Source organism: Salvelinus alpinus, chromosome 2 (assembly GCF_045679555.1).
Source record: "Salvelinus alpinus chromosome 2, SLU_Salpinus.1, whole genome shotgun sequence".
Lineage (NCBI taxonomy): Eukaryota > Metazoa > Chordata > Actinopteri > Salmoniformes > Salmonidae > Salvelinus > Salvelinus alpinus.
In genome coordinates, this window is record NC_092087.1 from 31,046,581 (window position 1) to 31,071,638 (window position 25,058).

At 42.9% G+C, this 25,058-nt stretch overlaps 1 protein-coding gene across 8 annotated transcripts in view; it reads right to left on the reverse strand.

The window, feature by feature from the left end:
- The window catches only part of LOC139558689 (paired box protein Pax-7), a 58,540-nt gene that overhangs the window by 22,759 nt on the left and 10,723 nt on the right, over positions 1-25,058 (reverse strand). For 4 of the 8 annotated variants that reach the window (XM_071374015.1, XM_071374068.1, XM_071374048.1 and 1 more), the window contains exon 5: positions 9,352-9,539. In XM_071374015.1, the coding sequence (XP_071230116.1) occupies positions 9,352-9,539 (188 nt within the window). Of the gene's footprint in view, positions 1-9,351; positions 9,552-25,058 lie in introns of all 8 variants that reach the window. The other 4 variants (XM_071374006.1, XM_071374059.1, XM_071374039.1 and 1 more) reach the window with 1 other exon arrangement.

Consider the following 25,058-nt stretch of genomic DNA (forward strand, 5'->3'; position numbering starts at 1 on the left):
TTTGTTCTCTCTTTTTCCATCTTGCTCTCTCACCAAAACACATTACCAAACTCTTGTCTTACGAAATCCTCAGATACATAATTCACACAATTTCCTGATAGAATGTCCCTCCCCTCCTCATGTCAGTATATAATTTGCATTATAGGATGTAGTTCAGAGTGGTGTATGGAGATGTCTCAACATCTCCCTCCCCTGCCCTGTGGTCTCCATAGCCACCCTTCTACCTTAATGAGAGGGGAGCCTGTGAAGAGCATCTGTCTAAGTGAATTTACTCTGAGGCTTTGAACGAGCCCGCCGCGACGCCGATCTACTCAAGTCAACTAAAATGCCAAAGGCTGCAGCCCTATCGAGTTAAAGCTGGCAAACATTGGGCCCAATGTGCCCAGGTCAATACCGTATTGTTGGGCGAGAGGGGGTCATGCGTCACTGCTGCTTCAGAGGAGATGGAATGTTTTACTTCAGCAGCCATGGGTTTTACAGCAGAAGACTCTGAGATAAACACACACACACAAGACCTGGGTCCAAATTCTACTTTGGGTATTTCTAATTACTTTCAAAGACATTTGGAAGTAAGCATTTAAATACTTTTCTTTTGAACAGACAAGTTGTTAAATATACTCCTATGCATTTAACCCAGGTATTTGAAAATACTCAAATAGTAGACTATTTAAAGAAAATAGTTTGAAAATACTTAGGTAGGTGTCATAAAAAATTTAATACAAATTCACATGACCCTCCCCTTGTACTGAAAAATATACACCCTCCCTCCATAGAATGAACTCAAAATAATGTTTATGACCAAAAATAACAATAACTGTAGCGACCCTGTGTTTATAAACGTGGATATGGACTTTGCCACTTCAGCATGCTTTTGTGGCACAGTCGATGCCACACATGGCTACGGGCCAGAAGGTTGAGGGTTTGCCGACCACAACAGACAAGCTCACTCTCCCTGCCTGTTTCAATACACTACGATCAGAGCCGGCAGCAGACAATGATGAGCTAGGGGGGAATCAGATTCTCAACATTTTGATGCTTTATTGATAATTATTTCAAATATACGCAACGAATTCCCCTCAACAGGTTTCTGTGCCAAAGCACCACACAACCAATAAACAAAGCAGACCAACTTCAGGCCCTTCAATATCATGGTTTGTGTTTTCAACACCACAATAAATAGACTATGTCAATCTCCACAAACAGAAAATACATCCCTCCCTACCTTTTAGGCTTCTCCAGTACCAAAGGCTTGGCTTGACAATCTCTGAATGTCATTAACCTTTTTGGTGTTTTGTAACGGATGTCTCTTTCCATTCATCTATTGGCCGCTGCACAATTTGGATTGATTGATTTTATTTGTCAGTTAAAAAAATACATACGTACATGTATTTCAATCCAGGTCTGTTAGGCAGGCAGGCAGGCAGGCAGGCAGGCACACACACGCACACACACACACACACACACACACACACACACACACACACACACACACACACACACACACACACACACACACACACACACACACACACACACACACACACACACACACACACACACACACACACACACACACACACACACACACACACACACACACACACACACACACACACACACACACACACACACACACACACACAGCCTGCAGCTGAGGAGGATTTGAAGCTGTACTCTGGAACCCGATCACAAAGTCACCTTGGATGACAGATTCTCCTCTGCTCTCCCCAATCCGGTTTAATTCCTCTACACTACAGAGAGAGAGAGCTTCATCCCTCCTCCCTCTCCCTCCATATGTACCTCAAAGTCTGCATCTACAGCATCCATGTCAGTCCTGTTTTGTTTTGTCAGTGTAAGAGGTTTGCTAGTTACCTGGCTTCCTCTATACTGGGGCTAACATGGACTCTATGTGTGAATCCCTGCAAGATACTGGAGGAAGTTGGATTGTGGGGGAGGGTAGAAAACCTGGGGAACCACCACATCTCCTAGGACTAGAGCTTACTGGAGCCTGGGAGACAAAAAGAGACCCGCTTTAAAGCGGTTGAGCTACTGAGCTGAGCTGAGCACAGACATGGAGGGGGTGGCAGGGACTGTAGCGGGGGTTGGGGGACATGAAGGTTGGAACGAATGTCAGGCAAGTTGAAGGTCCTGAAAACATGTCCCCGGGTCTAGTGAAGTGAAGGTGGGGAGAGATAGGTGTTAACAACAGTTGCTTTGATATAGCTTTGATGTGGCATATACATATCCTTTAATATAATCTCTTATCTGAGAGAGTGGCATTTGCCTGGGTCTGTATTCCACTGTTTCTCTTGGCCTCACTCAATAATAAACATAACACAATGGAATCTACAGAGCTGAGGATCTGATTCGGTAATCACTGATCCTCAATAACACTAACACAACACTGCAATGCATGACATTACATTGCATTCAAACCCTTTCTAAAATGTCCTTTGTCTCAAATAGAATCTAATTGTCTTCATTTAATTTCAGACAATCGTGAAGAGCGTTTTCGAAAGGGAGTTATTGTAAGAATTATACGTTTCTTAAGCCAACGGTGCCACATGTACACATTCTACAAAGTGAACAATGCGCCACAAAAACAAGGACCAACCCTCCTTCTCATGTATTTTCAATGGCGCACTCCACAAACAGTCAACGAACACAGTAGTGCAAAGAGGCGAAACAACATAGAAATCCTCATTGGTTTTATACCACGTACTACCCACCCTCACTAGATCTTGCTGTTTCTCTCTATGCCTGCCTGCCAGACTGGCACTATGCTAATTAGAGTAGCTGGGAGTGTGAATTTGAGAGGAGAGTGGGATTAGCTCGATAAGTATCAGGAATACAGAGGGACTGAAGGAAAGTCATTTCATTTCTAATAATAAGAAACTGTTAGAACATTCACACAGATGCATTGCAACAATTTCTCCACCACAGTCTACATAACCCCTATTTATTCCTTTATGGAACCGACATAAAACCAGACTGGTGGGAACATGGATGACGGTTGGGTTGGGTGGGCTCTGCCATTGTTACTACTGAATCCTACTATGCCGTTCTCTCCTGCCATTGGTAATCACCTAGCGGGACAACAACCTAGTAAATCTCTATTTAATCTCTATTTCACATCTCTATAGCATCATTATGTTTATCCTAAACTAAATTAAAGGAATATACACTCAGTGGCCAGTTAGTATTAGGTACACCCATCTAGTACCGGGTCGGACCCTCCTTTGCCTCCAGAACAGCCTGAATTATTCAGGGCATGGATTCTACAAGATGTGGTGTTCAAACGTTGATCAATTGGTATCAAGGGACCTAACGTGTGCCAGGAAAACATTCCCCACACCATTACACCACCGCCGTCTCCCTGAACTGCAGGCAGGATGGTGCCATGGACTCATGCTGCTTATGCCAAATCCTGACTCTGCCATCAGCATGACGCAACAGGAACCGGAATTCGTCGGACCAGGCAATGTTTTTCCACTCCTCAGTTGTCCAGTGTTGGTGATTGCATGCCCACTGGAGTTGCTTCTTCTTGGTTTTAGCTGATATGAGTGGAACCCGGTGTGGGCATCTGCTGCAGTAGCCCATCTGTGACAAGAACCAATGAGTTGTGCGTTCCGAGATGCCGTTCTGCACACCACTGTTAAACTGCACCGTTATTTGTCTGTTTGTGGCCCGTCTGTTAGCTTGCACCATTCTTGCCGTTCTCCTTCGACCTCTCATCAATGAGCTGTTTTTGCCCACAGAACTGCAGCTGACTGGATGTCTTTTGCTTGTCGCTACATTCTCAGTAAACCCTAGACATTGTCGTGCATGAAAAGCCCAGCAGGCCGGACGTTTCTGAGATACTGGAACCGGCGCTCCAGGCACCGACGATCATACCACGCTCAAAGTCGCTTAGGTCACCAGTTTGGCCCATTCTAATGTTCAATTGAACAGTAACTGAATGCCTCTATGCCTGTCTGCCTGAGTATTTATATATAAAAGTATGTGGACACCTGCTTGTTGAACATCTCATTCCAAAATCCTGGGCATTAATATGGAGTTGGTCCCTCCTTTGCTGCTATAAAAGCCTCCACTCTTCTGGGAAGGCTTTCCACTAGATGTTGGAACATTGCTGCGGGGACTTGCTTCCATTAAGCAACAAGAGCATTAGTGAGATTGGGCACTGATGTTGGGCAGTTAGGTCTGGCTCCCTGTCGGCATTCCAATTCATCGCAAAGGTGTTTGATTGGGTTGAGGTCAGGGCCCTTTGCAGACCAGTCAAGTTCTTCCACACCGATCTCTACAAACCATTTCTGTCTTGACCTTGCTTTGTGCATGGGGGCACTGTCATGCTGAAACGGGAAAGGGTCTTCCCCAAACTGTTGCCACAAAGTTGGAAGCACAGAATCGTCTAGAATGTCATTGTATGCTGTAGCATTAAGATTTTCCTTCACTGGAACTAAGTCTGAATAGTCCGAATCATGGAAAACAGACCCGGACCATTATTACTCCTCCACCAAACTTTACAGTTGGCACTATGCATTGGGGCAGGTAGCGTTCTTCTGGCATCTGCCTAACCCAGATTTGTCCATCGGACTCCAGAGAATGTTTCCACTGCTCCAGAGTCCAATGGCGGCGAGTTTTACACCACTCCAGCCGACGCTTGGCATAGCACATGGTGATCTTAGGTTTGTGTGTGGCTGTTCTGCCATGAAAACTCATTTCATGAAGCCCCTAATGAACAGTTCTTGTGCTGACTTACTTCCAGAGGCAGTTTGGAACTCGGTAGTGAGTGTTGCAACCGACCACAGATGATTTTTATGCGCTACGCGTTTCAGCACTCGGCGGTCCCATTCTGTGAGCTTGCGTGGCCTACCACTTCACAGAAGAGCCGAAGTTGCTCATAGAAGTTGACCGGGGCAGCTCTAACAGAGCAGAAATTTGACAAACTGACTTGTTGGAAAGGTGGCATCCTATGACACTGTCACGTTGAAAGTCACTGAGCACTTCAGTAAGGCCAATCTACTGCCAATGTTTGTCTATGGAGATTGCATGACTGTGTGCTCGATTTTATACACCTGTCAGCAATGGGTGTGGCTGAAATAGCCAAATCCACAAATTTGAAGGGGTGTCCACATACTTTTGTATATATAGCATTTATATATATATAATAGAGTGTCAATAATATTTCCTGTGGTACTATAAGGAAGCGCTGGGATCTCTCCTTTTTTCAGTCTCTCCACAGAGGCCTCAGAGATCAGAGAGAGGGCACCACAGAGACAAACAAAGCACTTCTCTCTGTTTTGCGGTTGGCATCAGACGCCTAGCACACTCTCCAGTTAGAGAGGAAAACGTCTTGCCAAATTGATTTCTACGCTGCATAAAAGGCTACGCTTATACCTTATTAGATTCCTCTAACTATAATAGCTACATCTAGAATGTTTATTGGGAATGAAAGGGGATCTATGTGTCAGATTTGCTAAGCGCCGCTCAGATGAGCCTCCTCAGCAGAGGTGGGAACCTCAGCCTAAATAGAAGAGAATGTAATTCATTTCAAGTGTGAGGAGGAGAGGATTTACACTGATTTACAGCATTAAGACCGAGCCTCTTACCTCCCTCCCTCCCTCCCTCCCTCCCTCCCTCCCTCCCTCCCTCCCTCCCTCCCTCCCTCCCTCCCTCCCTCCCTCTGTTCTCTGCCCTCCCTCCCTCCCTCCCTCTGTTCTCTGCCCTCCCTCCCTCCCTCTGTTCTCTGCCCTCCCTCCCTCTGTTCTCTGCCCTCCCTCCCTCCCTCCCTCCCTCCCTCCCTCCCTCCCTCCCTCCCTCCCTCCCTCCCTCCCTCCCTCCCTCCCTCCCTCCCTCTGTTCTCTGCCCTCCCTCCCTCCCTCTGTTCTCTGCCCTCCCTCCCTCCCTCTGTTCTCTGCCCTCCCTCCCTCCCTCTGTTCTCTGCCCTCCCTCCCTCCCTCTGTTCTCTGCCCTCCCTCCTTCCCTCGCTCAACAGCAACCCCCCCCCCCCCCCCCCCATCCACCCGGCCCATACCTCTGAAGGATAGACACAAGTGACGCTCTTTTCTGTTCTTAATAGTCTGTGGAAGGACTCCACTGCCTGGTCCAGTTCGGAATGAGTGTTTTATTTCAGATGCAGAATGGGCAGCACAGAGAGTGGGGCGCTCAGATCAGGAGACAGCTAGCTAGCTTCATAGGGACAGGTAGCCTGGAACTAATGGCTGTGAGATATGGATCAGATCCCGTAATTTGTCAGTTGGGGTGATAAAACAGTAGCGGTTCCAGGGGGGGCTGCTGGTAGCTGTGTTTTAGGGGGTGGTGGGCCTGATGACGATGGATGAGATAGTGTGATTCAAGATGGCAGGCAGGGGCGGGGAGAGGAGGGGGTTTGGGTTAGCTGAGTTTATAGGGCAGTGAGTTTAGACTGTGGAGTCACCAGTAAACCAAACACTTGTCACTTCTCGTTAAACCAGGAGGCCTCTTGAGCACCATTCCACATAATAACTCTCAGCTTGGAGTGGGCCCATATACCCTCACAGCCAATAGCAATTTTACTATGTGTCCCTGCAGTGTAAACCACAAACACTGGTTAACAGATTATTACAATAACAACCAACAGGGTAAGCCGTAACCACAACCACAAATCCTACTGAAGAAGAGATGGATCTTTAAGATCCTACAACACCGCCCCTCTGCTTTGGGTTTCTGACTCAGCCCTACTGCCCTCTTAGCCTCCCCACTCGCTGACATCTGGAAGATGCGTCATTGTAGCTGTGCTGGAGCAGGTCGGCTCTCGGGCCAAAGGTCCTTCTGTCCAGCCCAGAGATTGGCCATTTGGGCACCTATGTAAAACCCCAGCTGGCTGACATCTTCAAAACGCATGGACACTAAAACTGGCAAGTTCACCCAAATCCAGCCTTTGGCCCCATGTCTTTTTCAATGTATTGATTCAATTGGGAGCAGTTTTAGAGAAGAGGCTTTACCGTTTTTCTTATATCATCATGTCTGCAATGGTCAGTGTGGCTAAATAGGATGTGTCTGAGTACTTCAGCAGGCTGACGAGGAGCAGGGTAAGTCCCTGGTGTGCAGATGCAATGGGGCAGTGCTTTGGCAAAGCCAATTGAAAAAAACACACGACTCTTGAAAAAGAAACAATTATACAAGGGCTCCATAGTCCATCCTAAATCCTCCTCCCAACTCACTTGCCAAACCACTGAGCAACATTGAAGACTGATGTCCATTATTTACTTCCAGAGTCAGTTTCTTGGGGTGACCTTCTCAGAAAATTAAGTTTGAGTTGACCTTAGGAGACTTTAAAAGCGTTTTAGAATTAGATTATGAGGAAAACTGCATTAACAAATTATATCCTTGTCTCAAATACCTCAGGTTTTCACATGACATAATTTAGCTCTATTATCTTGCAGGAGTTTCCTTTCAGTTTTCAAACATGTATTTTTTCTTTGCGTTTAGACTTCAAATTACCATCAGTTTCCATAAATACTCTAGAGGCAAATGCTTGAAGAGATTCTCTCTGAAATTGAAATGTAATTGACCTACAAATATGGCTGTGAAGTGCCTGGAACATGGACAAGACAGAGGACTCTCTGTGCTCTCTAGCCCACATGACACTCTGCCTGCTCAACCAATCAGAGACAGGTTTGTTGGATCATTTCTTCTACAATCATAAAGAGCTTCACAAAGAATTCAGCTCCACTCTACAAGGTCTAATATTGATGCTACATTCAAACAAATTTAACCAAATGGATAGCATTGTAAATACAAAGCATTTTAACCCATCTGTCATAACTCAGAATCTATGAGACATGCATGTATTTTCCAGATGTATTTCATGAGAACACCATTACACTGTAATGGAGGACAATCTTCAAAAAAAGAGATTAATCAAAAAATAACTGAAAGACCTTCCCACTTCCCTTTCCAAGTTTGCCTCATAAGTATATTTAAAACATTCTAAAACGTAATATATCGCAAGAAAATACACATGAAATAAATCTCTCAGCATCATCCTGAGTGCTGCATCAACCATTTTGGCATACACCTTTCTGTTTTGAGGGTTTGCTAGACAGACAAAGACATGTGTGGAATCAGTTACCCCTAACCGCATGTTTGGAGTGTGAGGAACAGTTAGCGCGCGGGGTGGTTCAGAGTTTGGGAGGTTTAGGGGGAGTGAGCGAGGGGTTGTGGTAAGAGGAGAGGGTTGCCCCGGCCCTTTTTTACTAACGTCTGATTGATTAATGTTGTTGTCAGGGAATGGGGTCCCTGGAGAGGATGAGAGACCCTATGTGATATGCACAGGGTTTTACAAGCAGAGGCATGCTTGAAAGTGATAGGAGAGAGATCCTGGCCAAAGGCCGAAATGAGAAATCCATCAGGAATGCATTTCTTCTCTCTCTCTCTCTCTCTCTCTCTCTCTCTCTCTCTCTCTCTCTCTCTCTCTCTCTCTCTCTCTCTCTCTCTCCCTCCCTCTCCCTCTCCCTCTCCCTCTCCCTCTCCCTCTCTCTTTCTCTTCTCCCTCCAGAACAGCTGCCGCTATAACTCTACTGTATTTTCCTTCAGTGTTACATAAAACCAAATGGCACACAAGCTGTCAGGCAGGTTCTGGAATAGAGTCTTGGGTGTGAAAAAAATGGAGAATCCCCTGTCAAGGCCTTCTTAGAACAGATGAGAACTCACAGATAGCAGTGAACTCACAGAGGTGAGGTGAGGGGGTAGAAATATGGGTAAAAAAGAACTGCACTGGGATGAATAAATATATCATCGCCATGGGTGACAAACGGCAGCAGGAGACCAAGAAGAGGATAAATGGAAAAATAAGAATATAAAATAAGGTCCAATTGGGCATGACATGAATGCATTCAAATGTATTTATGCAAATACATTGGCAGCATTTTTTACTCCAAAATTATGTTATGGCAAATGGATGGCTTCGATTTCAGTGAAGTGGGATGAATTGGAATTTTTTGGGGGAAAAAAACATATCTATCTGAACCACATTATAGTCAGCTGGAAGCATATTGCATTAAGGATGCCAAATAAACTGTTCCCGATACAAGTAGTTTGTCTTACATTTGATGAGCTAATAGGGAACATAGCCTACTGATAAACTGTTCCTGAAAAAATTACATGTAAAGCATTATGTCCAAACTTATCTAAAATAACTCTGTAAACTCCATTAACTCAGATTTGGTTAGATGTAAAACTATACCAGGATATTATAACTAATGTGTCAATGTACAGGAAAACAGTGTTTTACATCAGTGTCATAAACACCTGGATAATTCTCAGCAGCCATGACAGAGTGTGTGTTGATTGTTTGTGTGTCTAACTAACCTGTACGCGGGCCTCAGTGAGCTTGGTCCTCTGGGCCAGCTCTTCCCTGGTGTAGATGTCTGGGTAGTGTGTCCTCTCAAAGGCCTTCTCCAGCTCCTCCAGCTGCTCGGCTGTGAAGGTGGTGCGGCTGCGACGCTGCTTCCTCTTCAAGGGAAGGTCCGGCTCCGACTCCACGTCTGAACCCTCGTCTGTACGATTACCTGGGCCAATGGGGAGGGATGGAGAGGCCAGCTCAGTTAATATTAGATTACACTTGAATAATACAGTGGAAATTAGCAACAATGAAAAGGAAGTCCATTTTATTGGTTATTCATTTCTTCGGGTTGTCTGTGTTACCCACACGCCTCTGTTCAGACAGAAATTAGTCACATAGTTGATTAACCGATGTCATTGAAAAAGCAATAGAAAGTATGGGTGAAACCCTGAAATGGTCCATACAAGCCACGTTCTGTAGTTTGGGGGCAGAACCACTCCAGAGGCTATGTCATTTGCTAGAATCATATTATTGAGGGGGAGAGGCTGCAAAGAGGATTCAAATGACAGCTTTCCCTCTCTCTGAGCACAACAGAGCAAATATTATCTTCATCTGTGGATATTTATACAGAATATAAGAGGCCTGATACCCAATCCTGCCTGAGAGAGAGAGGGAGAAGCCCCAGAGGGCTGCAGAGGGCTGCAGGCGGTAGGGGGGAGGAGGGGGTGCTGGGTGGAAGGGTTAATCTACCCAGGCCACCTTGCGGTTCCTCACCACACTATTCTCTCACAATGGCCCAGGGCACACTGCTGCTCAAAAAACAGCACAGCCAGAATATACAGAACATAACAACAATATCGCGCCAGAACCATTCAATCCCATATTCTGTGTTTCCATGATACTGCTGTCAATAAATGAATTACAATATATCTTACAATACTTTTAGGCATTCAACTAAGCTGCTGCATTTTTGCTTGAGGAATATAGATACTGCACAAAGCCATCCAATCCAGGCCAAGAGGAATGTTTCTGACAGTGAATACGTATTACCACAGCGCATTACCATTAGAACTGAATTTAGGAAATTGCATCATTTTCACCTCCTCTGCATGTCTATTCAAACTACATGGCCCTTTTCATTTCCTGTTATAAAATTCATATTTTCACAAATGTGCTCAATGAGACATTGACAAGCCAGTGTGACTAGCCAGTGTTGCTCCAGGCCTTGTTGGATTGCATCAGACATGTACAGTCCAGAAGGAGTGAAGGGTAGAGACCAAAACATGAGAGATATAGAAGTAGAGAGTTTGTTGAGAGCTCATTGTCCTTTACAGAAACCCTTTCTACCCATATAATGACAACCATAATGGTCTCCTGAAAGTTACCCCAGGTGAATCCCCTGCAATAGCTATGGGCACAACTAAACTCAGTTTAACAATGCCCTCTAGAATGTTTCAACATACCACATGGACAAACGGAAGCCAAATAGCCTCAAAATAACAACTGTGAGAATAAAAGAGCAACCAAATCTGTCTGGGTCTCAAGGCCGGCTCTGGAGTTTAATTAAACAAGGAATTATGGGATTATATGGAGACTATCAATACAGGCCACTCGATGAGTCTTCTGAGAACGTCTTTTTGTCCCACTGAGCTCACGCTCAACGATTCTCTGCGGATTACATGCGGCCGCAGGACATGAGGCCGCATTCATTAAAATCAATTCTTTTGTCTTACCCTTTTAAGAAAGATTGATTCTCCAACACTGGCTACCACTATTGCAGAGAATACCCTTGAACATACAAAGTTGAATATGTACATATATGGCATATCCCTTTGTTGGTTTTCATGAGGATGTGCAGAGCGATTTGCAGCTAACTAGCCATGACAACACTTGAGACCGGCACAGTGGTCCATAGATCACTTTCCAAAGTCACCTCTGTGTCCTATGGGGGGACGAGGGGGGCGAGGGGGGAACAGTGGGACAGAGGGGAGGGCTGCTCATAGACAACATAGAATTCTGTTTGAGTTATTTTCTTTTGCTCATATTTCTCATCCTTTGTTTATCTATGTGAGAGGGTTAAGAAGTGCATGTGTGGCATATAGTCTAGCCGCTATGTCCAAAATTACAAAACAAAATCCTCCCCCTATATTCCAATGTAAGCATTTTGCAAAGGATTTACAAACAAACTGCATGACAAACAAGACTAATGAGTATGTACTGCCACCTGTCACTGAGCCCTGGTTACAGTGACATATGTGTCATGGCACACACAGCCAACACGTCTGTTTGTGTGCACGAACTACAAGCAGCAGGCAGCACGCTCTGGGTGAAGGTCAACAGCCCTTTCAGTAATGAGTTTGGGAAACAGGGATGTGAGAAGCAAACCTCATCTCTATCCAGAGCACATTCTGCCGAACGGGATGCCAAGATTCATCAACAACACTGGGGCTCCCACATGTACCAAAATGGGTTGTGACAGAAACAGAATTTCGGTCAAACATATGGCTCCTCTCAGAGTTGCATGGCTGTCTGGTTAACGCATTTTACTGTAACTGCACTTTTGGCCACCCTACGAAACCCTTCAGCAGACAACACTATCTACATTCACATATATTATGACCCTGGATGGATTACACAGTATCCAAATCTTTTTTTATTTAAATGGTTGTTTGATATTTATGGATGCAGTGCCTCTCAGCCTAAATTATGGAAGAATAAACACTTACTATCTGTTTCCAAGACAACAAAGCTTTTGAATTTGAATAACACATGTCTTCTTCTTGGTTTACAAATCTGTCAATGTTGATAAAGGACAAAACGGTGGATGATTAGCCTACTACCTTGGAATAAACTCAATCCCTGTGGGCATCGAGGTCAGTTCTCTAACACTTCTCGCTGCTTTGAAACAATAAGGTAAATCCTGATTAGACCTGGGTATAATGCCTCGGCTGTAATTCCATTGGAAGGTTCTGGGGATATTGATAAAGCACTCGTGCCTCGCCTCATCAGTTATAATAGCAATTAGAGACTAATTATGTAGCAAACATCCAGTGGGCATGATTAAACAGCCATGTGTCCTCCATCAGGGTTCTCTGAGGGCCTACTCAATATTGATTTAAAAATACAGCTTTGTTTAAACAGAAATTAACCAGGTATTGACCATGTCTTCTAAATCAGAAATGTTTTGTTTACGATTCAAGTAACCTTTATGGACACAAAAAGGAAAACAAGTAAACATATTATACCAAAATAACAAATTGTTTTACTAACAGACTTGAATTGAATATCATTACTAATGAATGGAACCATATGTTTCCCAAAGAGATTGTTTAAGCACTCTGTTATTTCTGAGAATCAAAATCATTGCTTTTTCACAAAGCACTGCTATTTCTAATAATATCCAGTCAGACAGAATGTCAACTCAAGTCAGAACACAACCAACAACAGGGGTCTTGTCTCTGAGAAGCTTAGCAGTTGGTTAATAGTTTAGCGGTGAGTTTAGTGTGAGGTTTAAAGATGGTCCTCCCTCTCTCCTGATGCTCCTCACTGCTGACCCCATGGTCTGCTCAGAGCTCAGACTGCAGGCAGATGGAATACTCATCACCCCGACCCCTCCAAACTCCCTCCCCAGCCAGCCCGCCAACCCCATGGACTGTCTTCTTCTCTTCCTCCCATCCTCCTTCTGAGGAGCCCCTACTCTCTCTGTTCTCCCTAGGAGAGAAGCTCAGGTAATATGGCATAGTTGGACTGATGTCCAAGGCTTTAGAGTCAATAAAGACTGCTGGGGTCCAGTGATCCACAAGAACATTGTGCTACAATAATGTCAAGCCCTACAATAGCAGAGACAACATACAATCACAGTCCAGAAAATGATCACACAAAAAGCATCTAGGCTACACTCCAACACCATCAACTCCAACTGATCACCATAACACTACAACACAGGAGGCTACTAGCAACTGATCACCACAACACTACTACACAGGAGGCTACTAGCAACTGATCACCACAACACTACTACACAGGAGGCTACTAGCAACTGATCACCACAACACAGGAGGCTACTAGCAACTGATCATCACAACACTACAACACAGGAGGCTACTAGCAACTGATCACCACAACACTACAACACAGGAGGCTACTAGCAACTGATCACCACAACACTACAACACAGGCAGCTATGGCAAATGCTCACCACAACACTACAACACAGGAGGCTATGGAAACTGATCACCACAACACTACAACACAGTAGGCTATAACTGATCACCACAACACTACAACACAGGAGGCTATAACTGATCACCACAACACTACAACACAGGAGGCTATAACTGATCACCACAACACTACAACACAGGAGGCTATAACTGATCACCACAACACTACAACACAGGAGGCTATAACTGATCACCACAACACTACAACACAGGAGGCTATAACTGATCACCACAACACTACAACACAGGAGGCTATAACTGATCACCACAACACTACAACACAGGAGGCTATAACTGATCACCACAACACTACAACACAGGAGGCTACTAGCAACTGATCACCACAACACTACAACACAGGAGGCTATAACTGATCACCACAACACTACAACACAGGAGGCTATAACTGATCACCACAACACTACAACACAGGAGGCTATAACTGATCACCACAACACTACAACACAGGAGGCTACTAGCAACGCTTCCACATGATAGCAAAAAACAAAACAACGCCAAGATGTCTAATATGGTCAAATATTAACCAATATAATCACATCACTGTGTCAGTGAATATTTAGGTCAAATATAGAAAATATAGATCAGAAATTGATACTTTTTAAGGATAACAAATTATAAAGAAGCCTCCATGATGACATGAAGGGAAGCATCATTCCTTGTCTCTCAGATTAACTCTGAGTCAGTATTAGCTCAACAACACTATGGTGTGTATCCCCAACCCTGTCCCATGAAGGCTGTTTTTGATACCGGAACCAATGGCCTCAATATCAGCTGTACCTTTGCAAACTACCCAAGACAGAGGGACAAAAACAGACAGGGCTCTGGCAGTGAAGCATTAGCTCATAATGGCTCATTTTGAAAAGCATATTAGTTCCAGCATAATTACAATCAGGCCTCACGCTCAGTGTTCTGCAGGCATTCACAGGACCAGCCTCAGAGCACCCAGTCACACCAGTTGACTGTGACTGACAGCACATTTTGTTTATTGGTCGTTTTTTTCCTTCATTCCCACAGGACAAAAATAACAGCCCATCTTTTCATTCTATTTATGTTTACTTGTTTATTTTGTGCATGCCTTTTGTCGTAGTTGATGTTGCAATTATACTTTTTGTCAGTCGGCGGGGAGGAATATCAAAAGGCCTAATTATGCAAACAGGCCCTGTGATAAGCAGCAAATGCCTGGATTGGGATCTGCTATCTCTGACATCCATCTGTCTCTGTGCTGTCTCCTGCTCCAGGCCTGAATATAAACATCTCTTCCTGTCCCCAGGATTGCATGGGATTCAACCCCATGTACTGGAGAGGGATGTTTTCGGGGGCGGGGATCATGCAGCAACATCAAATAGCTGACAACCTCCCAATTTGCATTTTTCAGAGAATGAGGCGGCATTTGTCTGTGTGTCCCTCAGTGTTTGCCAAGTTAGGAGAGCCATAGGAGATTATTCAGTTGTGTTACTGAAGGATGGATTTAACATAGAAACCTTGTAGTACTCCATTAAAACAAACCTTATAGTACTGCATTAAAACAAACCTTATAGTACTGCATTAAAACAAATCTTATAGTACTGCATTAAAACAAATCTTATAGTACTGCATTAAAACAAACCTTATAGTACTACATTAAAACAAACCTTATAATACTGCATTAAAACAAATCTTATAGTACTGCATTAAAACAAATCTTATAGTACTGCATTAAAACAAATCTTATAGTACTACATTAAAACAAACCTTATAGTACTGCATTAAAACAAATCTTATAGTACTACATTAAAACAAACCTTATAGTACTACATTAAAACAATCCATATAGTAATCCATGAAAACAAGGGACATGAGGAACTATACACTCAGATAGACAATGAGCCAGAGACTGAAATTAAAACCTAGAATTTTTCTAAAATAATCTAATCTGTTAGTTACCTAGGTCGCCAACCAAAAAACCTCTTCAACGTGAGAATATGACAAGGAGAATATGACAATATAGGAAGGATGTACCTACCTAATGTTAATATGCTGAAATCAATTTGAATCATCATCATCTCCCCTGGTAGCAGTGACCTTCTCAGAGCCTGGCTTGGCATTTATCACTAATTGATTCTAAAGATGAGCAACCTCTAGTATGGCTACTGTTATCTGCTTGCAATAAACAAAAGTAACTTGTGTCTACTGTAAATGAAAACATTTGAGTCACAGTATTGCACAATTTAGATTATAAGTGTGGTTGAGAGTCCACAACAATGGACTCTCAAACAAGCCCTGACTGTATACATTTTCTTAAATTACATCGCATTGAACTTCCCCTCCTCTCTCAAACGTACAAATCAGTTCTGTCCACTGATTAACAGGTGTCTAAGGACCAAAGGCAGGTGTCTCCCGAGAGTCTCAACAGTAAGTAGGAAAATAACCACCTCACCAGTGTACATCTCACACCACGTCAGTACTATGATCTAGAGGACCATACACTTAGAAAAAAAGGTGTTATCTTTGGCTGTCCCCATAGGAGAACCCTTTTTGGTTCCAGGTATAACACTTTTGGGTTCCATTCAACAGACTGTTCTACATGGAACCCAAAGGGGTTCTACCTAGAACCAAAAAGAGTTCTACATGGAAACAAAAAAGGGTTCTCCTATGGGGACAGCAGAATAACCCTTTTGGAACCTTTTTCGAGAGACTGAAAAACAGCTTCTACCTCAAGGACATCAAACTGTTAAATAGCCATCACTAGCCGGCTACCACCCGGTTGGTTACTCAACCCTGCACCTTAGATGCTGCTGCCCTATGTACATAGACATGGAATCACTAGTCACTTAAAAATGGAACACTAGTCACTTTAATAAGGTTTACATACTGCTTTACTCATCTCATATGTATATACTGTATTCTACTGTATTTTAGTCAATGCCTCTCCGACACTATTCATCCTAATATTTCTTAATTCCATTATTTTACTTTTAGATGTGTGTATTGTTGTGAATTGTTAGATACTACTGCACTGCTGTAGCTAGAAACACAAGCAATAACATCTGCTAAATATGTGTATGTGACCAATACAATTTGATTTGATTTCTATGAGTGTAACGTTTCCCTATGACCTCCCTCCTCATTCATTTGGAATTAAACCTGAGCCTCACATCCAACCAAAATCCAACCTTAGACTGTTTTCTTGTGTCTCATTGCTACTGTCAAAATTAGTCTCTTTTCCCTCTGATCAACGTACCAAAGGACAATTCTGATAGTTTGCTTTGCTCTGCTCTGTGATAGAATCACATTCCTGCAAAAGAGGAGAAAAAGGCAAGGGGAGGAAGAAAGACGGGAGGCTCTATAATCTTTGGCTCTCACAACAAACAATTAGCACCCTTTTCTTTATTTGAGGTCGGGCAAGAAATGTCGAAGGGAGGAGAACGAAGAGAAGAGAGGGAGAAGCAGCGAAGAAAAGCGCTACTCTTTTATGGTTCTTGTCATATGGATGAAGGCGCGGCGCATCCATGAGAGCGCTCGCTCACCTCCAACAACAGGGCGTCCACTGGGCCTCCCGGCCCTTTCAGCCCAGAGAGACAGACTCCTTAGGGGGCCATTAGAGCATGAATAGAGGCCTGACAGCCCTGTGCAGCTCCGCAGGGCATCCATAAACGCTGACATATTGACTCCCCAGGCCTCTGCTCTGCTCTCTCTGCCTGAGTGTGAAACCGTGAAGTGCTTGAAGGGTGGGATTCTTCTTTTTTATGCATACATTCTACCGGTTGGACGTGGGATATTAATAACACTATGATTGTATTACTTTCAGAAACAACTTCTTATTGAGTAAGAGAAAATACTGTTACTCAGAAAGTGCGTAAACTGGTATATTCATACCTTTATAAAACGTAAGATTTCACTTTCGTTACATTGTTGATATTTGTACAAAGGCAAACTTGACAGGAAAAGTTATTGTAGTTGGAGTATTTCTTCACTCTCTGTCAAAACAGGGAAAGCAAAAATGTATATTCTTTCAATTCTGATGGATGTTTTGGAAAGTTTTCACAAACAAGTCTGATTTAAATGATATAACTTTAACTTGGAACTGACTAATGACTACAAACTTTAAGTGCCAGGAGTAAAATGCACTCTCCCTTTAAAGCGGTATCCCTCTCTCTGCCGACTGAGCCCAGCTTCACTTTCCAATGGAAAGTCATTTCCTGGGCTAGGGTCCCTGCTAATTGAGGTCACAGTAAAAGTAATGAAATTAAGAAGCAGCGCAGAGCAAATGGAGTCCACAGGGTCCCCGCCAACTGGCAATGGAACTAGAGCCCCAGTCCCCCAACAAAGGCTCCAAAACCTACCCAGGAAATCACACAGTAACTCAGGGCTATGAGTGGAGGTCTCCAGGAGGAACAAATCATTTTCTCAACAAAGCCAAGGAGAGATTACTTTACACAGAATAGGAATGCACAGTGGACAATTTTTCATGCCCCAGGGAAGTTTCCTAATTTTCTGGACAATGCCAGGCCGTAAACATTTTTCATTGTGCAGAAGTTTTTATGGTGCCGGGGACAACTGAAAGAGTATTTTTGATCACAGTCAATGTGAGTGCAAATTCACCAAACATAATATCCATAATCCACAAACAACGTCCATCATTTTAAAACATGTTGGCAGTCTTGTTTGAGGGACATACCACTACACCACACACCATCAATCTGACCATAACTACCTAATGGTCCCTGGGGCTTAACCCCTAGACTAATGATGCCTTTATTACAACACACATGGGACCTAGCAACCCCAAGGCCTAATTAGGACAGATAAACAGTTCATGATGCTGGGCATGATTCTGTCACTAGATTACTGAGGTCATAACCTATGTGGACAAACACGTGAACAAATAAATAAACAAACAAATCAAAAATGTATTGTGCCGACAGGTAAAAGAGAGACCATCCCAAGGATATTATAAGCAAGAATTAAAGAAATGAAATTTCTTCTTTCATTTACTCTTTCATTTTCAGATTCAGTGAATTCAAACTGAACACACACTAGTGTATTTCCAAATCGTTCCTGAGGATCCAAAAATATATTGATATTTCCTGTTTGGAGGGTTGGATGGGGACATCAGTAAGTCGTCACAGTGCTTGATATTAACATCTGAGTTCTGTACTCCATATTGTGGCTTTACAATGTAACGGAGAAGCAAAGCTTTTGAAATGAGAGAACATATTCCCCAAGGAGAGAATGACAGAGGATGCAGAAATAAGCCCATTAGTTGAAAATGAAGGACCAGGCACCATTTGAAGTTGTTATTTTGCAGGCTGGAACGGCAGCTCCACCCCACCGTTTCAACTCTCCATAACATTTTAACTGGGTGGAAAAAAACACATTTCTGATTTGCAACACTTACCGGAACATGTTTATTGTCTTTGTGCGTGTCAAAAAATGTCCACATGGACAATTAAAACAAATGAAGATTGCAGTTGCAAGGCAGATTAGGAGCATAAAATGGGAAATGTTCTGGCCCTAAGTAGCATAGGCTAATGGTGATTTTTAAACTAGCAGACCATGGTCAATGTCTCTCATTCATCACTAAGAGAGCTGGGCACACACACTGCTCTAAACGTAATTACTGTTGCACATTATGGGGGCTATTCCTGTATTGTAATAAAATTAGCCAGAAATGCTTGTTGTCTTTTCTAATGCCACTCCGTGGTAACCAGCAGATTGGTGTAATGCAACACACTGTCCTGATCTGTGACAGCTGTCAAACACAGACAATTCTGGCAGCCAAGGCGAATCAGAAGAAACAAAGTTTTAAGTAAATTCTGAGGAACTGAACATCTACAGAACATCTATCATTTACTGAGGACACAACCAAGGATGCCAGATAGCCTGCTGTACTGTATTAATTCATATGTCATATGCATTCATCATTACTCTAGCCACTCTCTCAATTCTACTGTTTGTCAAAATAATAACAGCTTAATCACCCAGGAAAATGTATTTGTGCCAGTGGTTCCAGTTATTACACTGTTTGTCTTCGTATGTTGTTATGACTACATAAGAAAGTCATGGGAGTCATGTGATGGTCTACACTACATGTTTTCCTCAGCAGCACAAACCGTCTACATAAACAGTCTACATAATAGACCACACAGTAGAAACTAAATCCCTCTAAAAACAAGACTCCAAAAGTGGACGTTTAAAATAAAAAACAACATAAATTTCAATATGTTCAACTGATTGAGACAATGTATGGACTAGCAGTGAATATAGAGTCAAATGACATGACTCTGAATCACAAACAAACAATAGCAAAACTAGACAAACACAGTAAATATTAGGTGTAATATATGAGGAGACTTCTAGGTATTCAACAAATCTAGCTCATATTTGAAGCACAGGTAGAGATCTATGGATGGCCTTGAGTGGGAAAGTTGAAAGCTGCTTGTTTTAATGGCGCAGTCCTGTAATGTATGCACTCTATAAAACACTGGTAACACAGCACTGGCAATGGAGCAGAAACCAATAGGAGAGTTACAGAGACAGGTGTTTTGTCTAATGGGATCATAAATACTTAATAGTACTGTCTTTTATCTGATGGAAGCCATCATATGGCTGAAATCAAAGAGGCCATTGCATGCTTAGGCTCGGCTCATGATCTGTAAGGCCTTCATAGACACACTATAAAAACAGAGACCGACAAATTACAATGACCGTTTACAGATTCATGGGCCATTGGAAAGGTTGCTGGTTCGAATCCTTGAGCCGGCAAGGTGGGAAAAATCTGCTGTTCTGTCCTTGGTCAAGGCAGTTAACCCAGCCCCCCCCACCACACCTCTCTGACTCAGGGGGGTTGGGTTACATGCAGAAGACACATTTCATAGGGCAGTGCTACTAGGACTAATACGTCCTCACCAGGGGCTACTCCCCGCTGGTTTGTGATCTCTCAATACCCTGAACGCCTACCACCAGTTTATTGCTAGCTAACTCTATGATGGGTATTTCATGACAACAATCCCCAATGTCTCAGGAGGTCATTGGGTGAGTTAATGTGTGCTTGTTTATTGCTGCCAATGGTGAGGGCTTAGCCAAGGATGCGTTTGCAGCAACTTCCCAAGGAGCTTTTCTCCAGGGGGTTGTTTGTGTTGACTTATCATTACCGCAGGATCAACGAATGGCACCCAACAAACACCTCACCTACCGGGTCCTCCTGGGAGTTGTGGAGTACATGCTACACACACCACACAGGTATAACAACCCTCTATGTTCTATTTGTTTTTCAAGAGACCTGGAAGAGGGTGTCAAGGGGACATCTCAAACCAAACAATTAAATGAGATTGTTGTCTCTTCCAAAAACAAATACTACAGGTCTCCTACTACTGAAACCTTTCCAACTAATCTCCACCACTGAGGAGAACCTGTGTCTCTTCTGGTGGCATGGCCTAGAATCAGCAGTGAGTGAGAAATAAATGGGCTTTAAAAAACATTGCTTTTCTTGTCAAGACAGATACCCACTCAAGATCGGCAACAGTCCAAATGTCAACTCATTCCCTTTCCAATCCCTCTCATGTGTTTAAAGCGACACCTCTGTCTCTGTCTAATGAGAGAGAAGGGCTGTGGTCCCCAAGGGCCAGTGGTCCTGTCATCACTGAATGCTGCTTTCCTCTGGACAGCCCAGTGATTGTCCACTATCAGCGTTAATACCCTCCAACCAGGATTCATTACAGCTCTAAATCTATGAATGAACTAGCCACGGGCTGGAGAAAACCAACCATTAACAAAGCACTGGCCACAAAATAAATAGGTCTCCAAGGACTCCAGACTAAATTGGATTGCCAATACGAACCAAACCACAGACGTTTGAGAAGTTGAGAAAAACAATAGAAGAGAGAGAAATACCCCAGAGCCCATCATGACTCCACTTGGTAAACTAACACAGTATTGATTGTCTCGTTTTTTGTTTGTTTAGAAAAGCCTCATCCCTGCTAATAGCTGTCTGAGAGTTTAATCTCTCCCTTGTCCTCCCCCTCTCCTCTCCTCCCATCCCCACTCCCTTTATGCATCTCCTTTCACTGGGCCTCACATAGTTTGGGTTCAGTGTGGCGCTGTGGCTAGGGTACGGGGCATTGGACTGGGGTGCGATTGTGTTGCTAATGTTGACACCTGCCAGATCAGGCCGGGGCTGTTTGGGGCCCTGCGCTCTACGAGCTGGATGCTCCCCCTCTTTAGCCAGATTAAGTATGGGTCGCTGGGGTCACAAATCACAGGACTCCCTCTGATGTTGGGAGGCAGAGAGCCAGAGACTGACGGGGCTAAAGAGAAGGGCTGGCCAGAGAAAGAGAGTGAAAGATAGAGAGAGGGATAGAAAGTGACACACCTTTCTCTAATGAAAGGAATGGGAATAACGTGTCTAGATGTGTACAACAAAGTTGTTGTACTATTTCTCCAAATATGAGAGTAAATCAAAAGCTCCTCAGTCGTCTGTTATCTACTTTTGAAGAACATTAACAGTGTTCCAGACAGAAGATAAACTAAATATTGCTTTCCACCAGAGCCAAGACAGAAAATAAATGTTTTAAACACAGCTAAAACACAGCTAACCAGCGCATCGCTTCCCACTTCGTCTGTCTGAGATAAAACTTCTAGCTGATCTTTTTTTTCCAGTGGAAATAAGAAAATAAATAAACGTAGCATATTAGATTGTCTTACCATTACTCTATGTTGCAATTTCCTTACAGAACTGACCGAGGAATGGGAAAATGCACTGGTGTTTTCTCCTGGAAGAGGACAATCGTCAATTTGTCATATTAAGTTGAATGAATTTGAATAATGTTTTTCTTCATGTCAACTGGCAGTTACGTGTAGTATATCTAAGTGTAGAGGGAGAAAATCACCCTGGCCATGACAGTCAATGCCTGTCCAGATCATTCTCCCCCTGCCTCTTCTCTGCAGATGAACATTAATGCAGGAAAGGAGAGATCTGAGCTGCAGAAGAAGAACCCTCTCCTTTTAAACTGTTGCTGTCCAGCCTGATCGTGTCAGTTTGAAGGCCCCATTCAAAAGTATTCATGCATCTGCCTTTGAGGCACAATGGCAGCTAGTTTATAAACTGTCTGCCCTGGAGCCCAAAGGCTTTAGTTCTTATTGTTTTCAGCCCCTTAATAAACTTTTTGGAGGAGTTCATCAACTTGCCTGAATAGCCTATGCAGCGAGTCTCAAAATAGAAAATAACAGAAGGTTCTTTTCTCCTCCCTCTTCTTTCTCTCTTCCTTCTAGTGTCCATTCGTCTGACAATGGAGAGACTAGGCTGTCAGACATCAGAAGGGGTTTAGTCCCAATAAAAGAAAAAAGGTATTCAATTAAAAGAAAAAATGCTTTCAAAAAGGGCATGGAGACAATTGAATTTCTACTTCTTCTAAACCAGAGAGAAGATGATTCAAGCTCCAAAGTATATTTTTCAATGGAAAAAACACAAAACTATACTCAAAAGACAAATACACATACACAAACTTAGATAATATATTAGTCTCATGGGGCCTGATCAGTCATGAAATAGCCTACACGTGATTTTTTAAATAACAATTTTATAAACACACTAGGAATAGCAAAACATTCGTTTTTTTAGATACAGTACCAGTCAAAAGTTTGGACACACCTACTCATTGCAGGATTTGTCTTTATTTGTACTATTTTCTATATTGTAGAATAACAGTGAAGACATCAAACATATGAAATAACACATAAGGAATCATGTAGTAACCAAAAAAGTGCCTGCCTGGTACTCAGCCCTCTATTGTCGCTCTAATCACGCTGACATCAATGCAAATGTAATCGAAAATCAAATCAAACACTTCATGAGAGCCCATGAGCTCATATTGGGCAACATTTCTATAGGCTATGCAATTACATTAGAAAACAGAGTCATGGCCTCTACTAAAAAGAGGAGGATCCCATCAGTATTCTATAGACTAGGCCTACTATATATATTTCTCAACTTTCCAAATATTAAGAGAATTGCTTATCTTTACAACAGGAATATAGCCTACCTGGCTGACATGAAAATGAACCACGGGAAAAGTGCCCTCCATTTGCAATTTAAGTGCATAGATTACTCTTTTTCTTACGCTGCCCCTGTTGTGACAGGTGCATGATAATGGTCCATTCTAAATCAAAACAAATTTCACACATACAACAACAGTCAAAAGTTTGGACACACCTACTCATTCCAGGGTTTTTCTTTATTTTTACTATTTTCTACATTGTAGAATAATAGTGAAGACATCAAAACTATGAAATAACAAATATGGAATCATGTAGTAACCAAAAAAGTGTTAAACAAATCAAAATATATGTTATATTAGAGATTCTTCAAAGTAAACACCCTTTGCCTTGATGACAGCTTTGCACACTCTTGGCATTCTCTCAACCAGCTTCATGAGGTAGTCACCTGGAATGCATTTCAATTAACAGGTGTGTCTTCTTAAAAGTTCATTTGTGGAATTTCTTTCCTTCTTAATGCATTTGAGCTTAACAGTTGTGTTGTGACAAGGTAAGGTTGGTATACAGAAGCTAGCCCTACTTGGTAAAAGACCAAGTCCATTTATGGCAAGAACAGCTCAAATAAGCAAAGAGAAATGACAGTCCATCATCACTTTAAGAAATGAAGGTCAGTTAATACAGAAAATGTCAAGAACTTTGAACATTTCTTCAAGTGCAGTCATAAAAACCATCAAGCACTCTGATGAAACTGGCTCTCATGAGGACCGCCACAGGAAAGGAATACCCAGAGTTACCTCTGCTGCAGAGGATAAGTTAATTAGAGTTACCAGGCTCAGAAATTGCAGCCCAAATAAATGCTTCACAGAGTTCAAGTAACAGACACATCTCAACATCAACTGTTCAGAGGAGACTGCGTGAATCAGGCCTTCGTGGTCGAATTGCTGCAAAGAAACCACTACTAAAGGAAACCAATAATAATAAGAGCCTTGCTTGGGCCAAGAAACACGAGGAATGGACATTAGATTGGTGGAAATCTGTCCTTTGGTTTGATGAGTCCAAATTTGAGATTTTTGGTTCCAACCGCCATGTCTTTGTGACACACAGAGTAGGTGAATAGATGTTCTCAGCATGTGTGATTCCCACCATGAAGCATGGAGGAGGAGGTGTGATGGTGTGGAGGTGACACTGTCTGTGATTAATTTAGAATTCAAGGCACACTTAACCAGCAATGCTACCACAGCATTCTGCAGCGATACGTCATCCTATCTGGTTTGCGCTTAGTGGGACAATCATTTGTTTTTCAACAGGACAAAGACCTAAAACACACCTCCAGGCTGTGTAAGGGTTATTTTACCAAGAAGGAGAATGATGGAGTGCTGCATCAGATGACCTGGCCTCCACAATCATCCAACCTCAACCCAATTGAGATGGCTTGGGATGAGTTGGACCACAGAATGAAGGAAAAGCAGCCAACAATTGCTCAGCATATATGGGAACTCCTGTTGGAAAAGCATTCC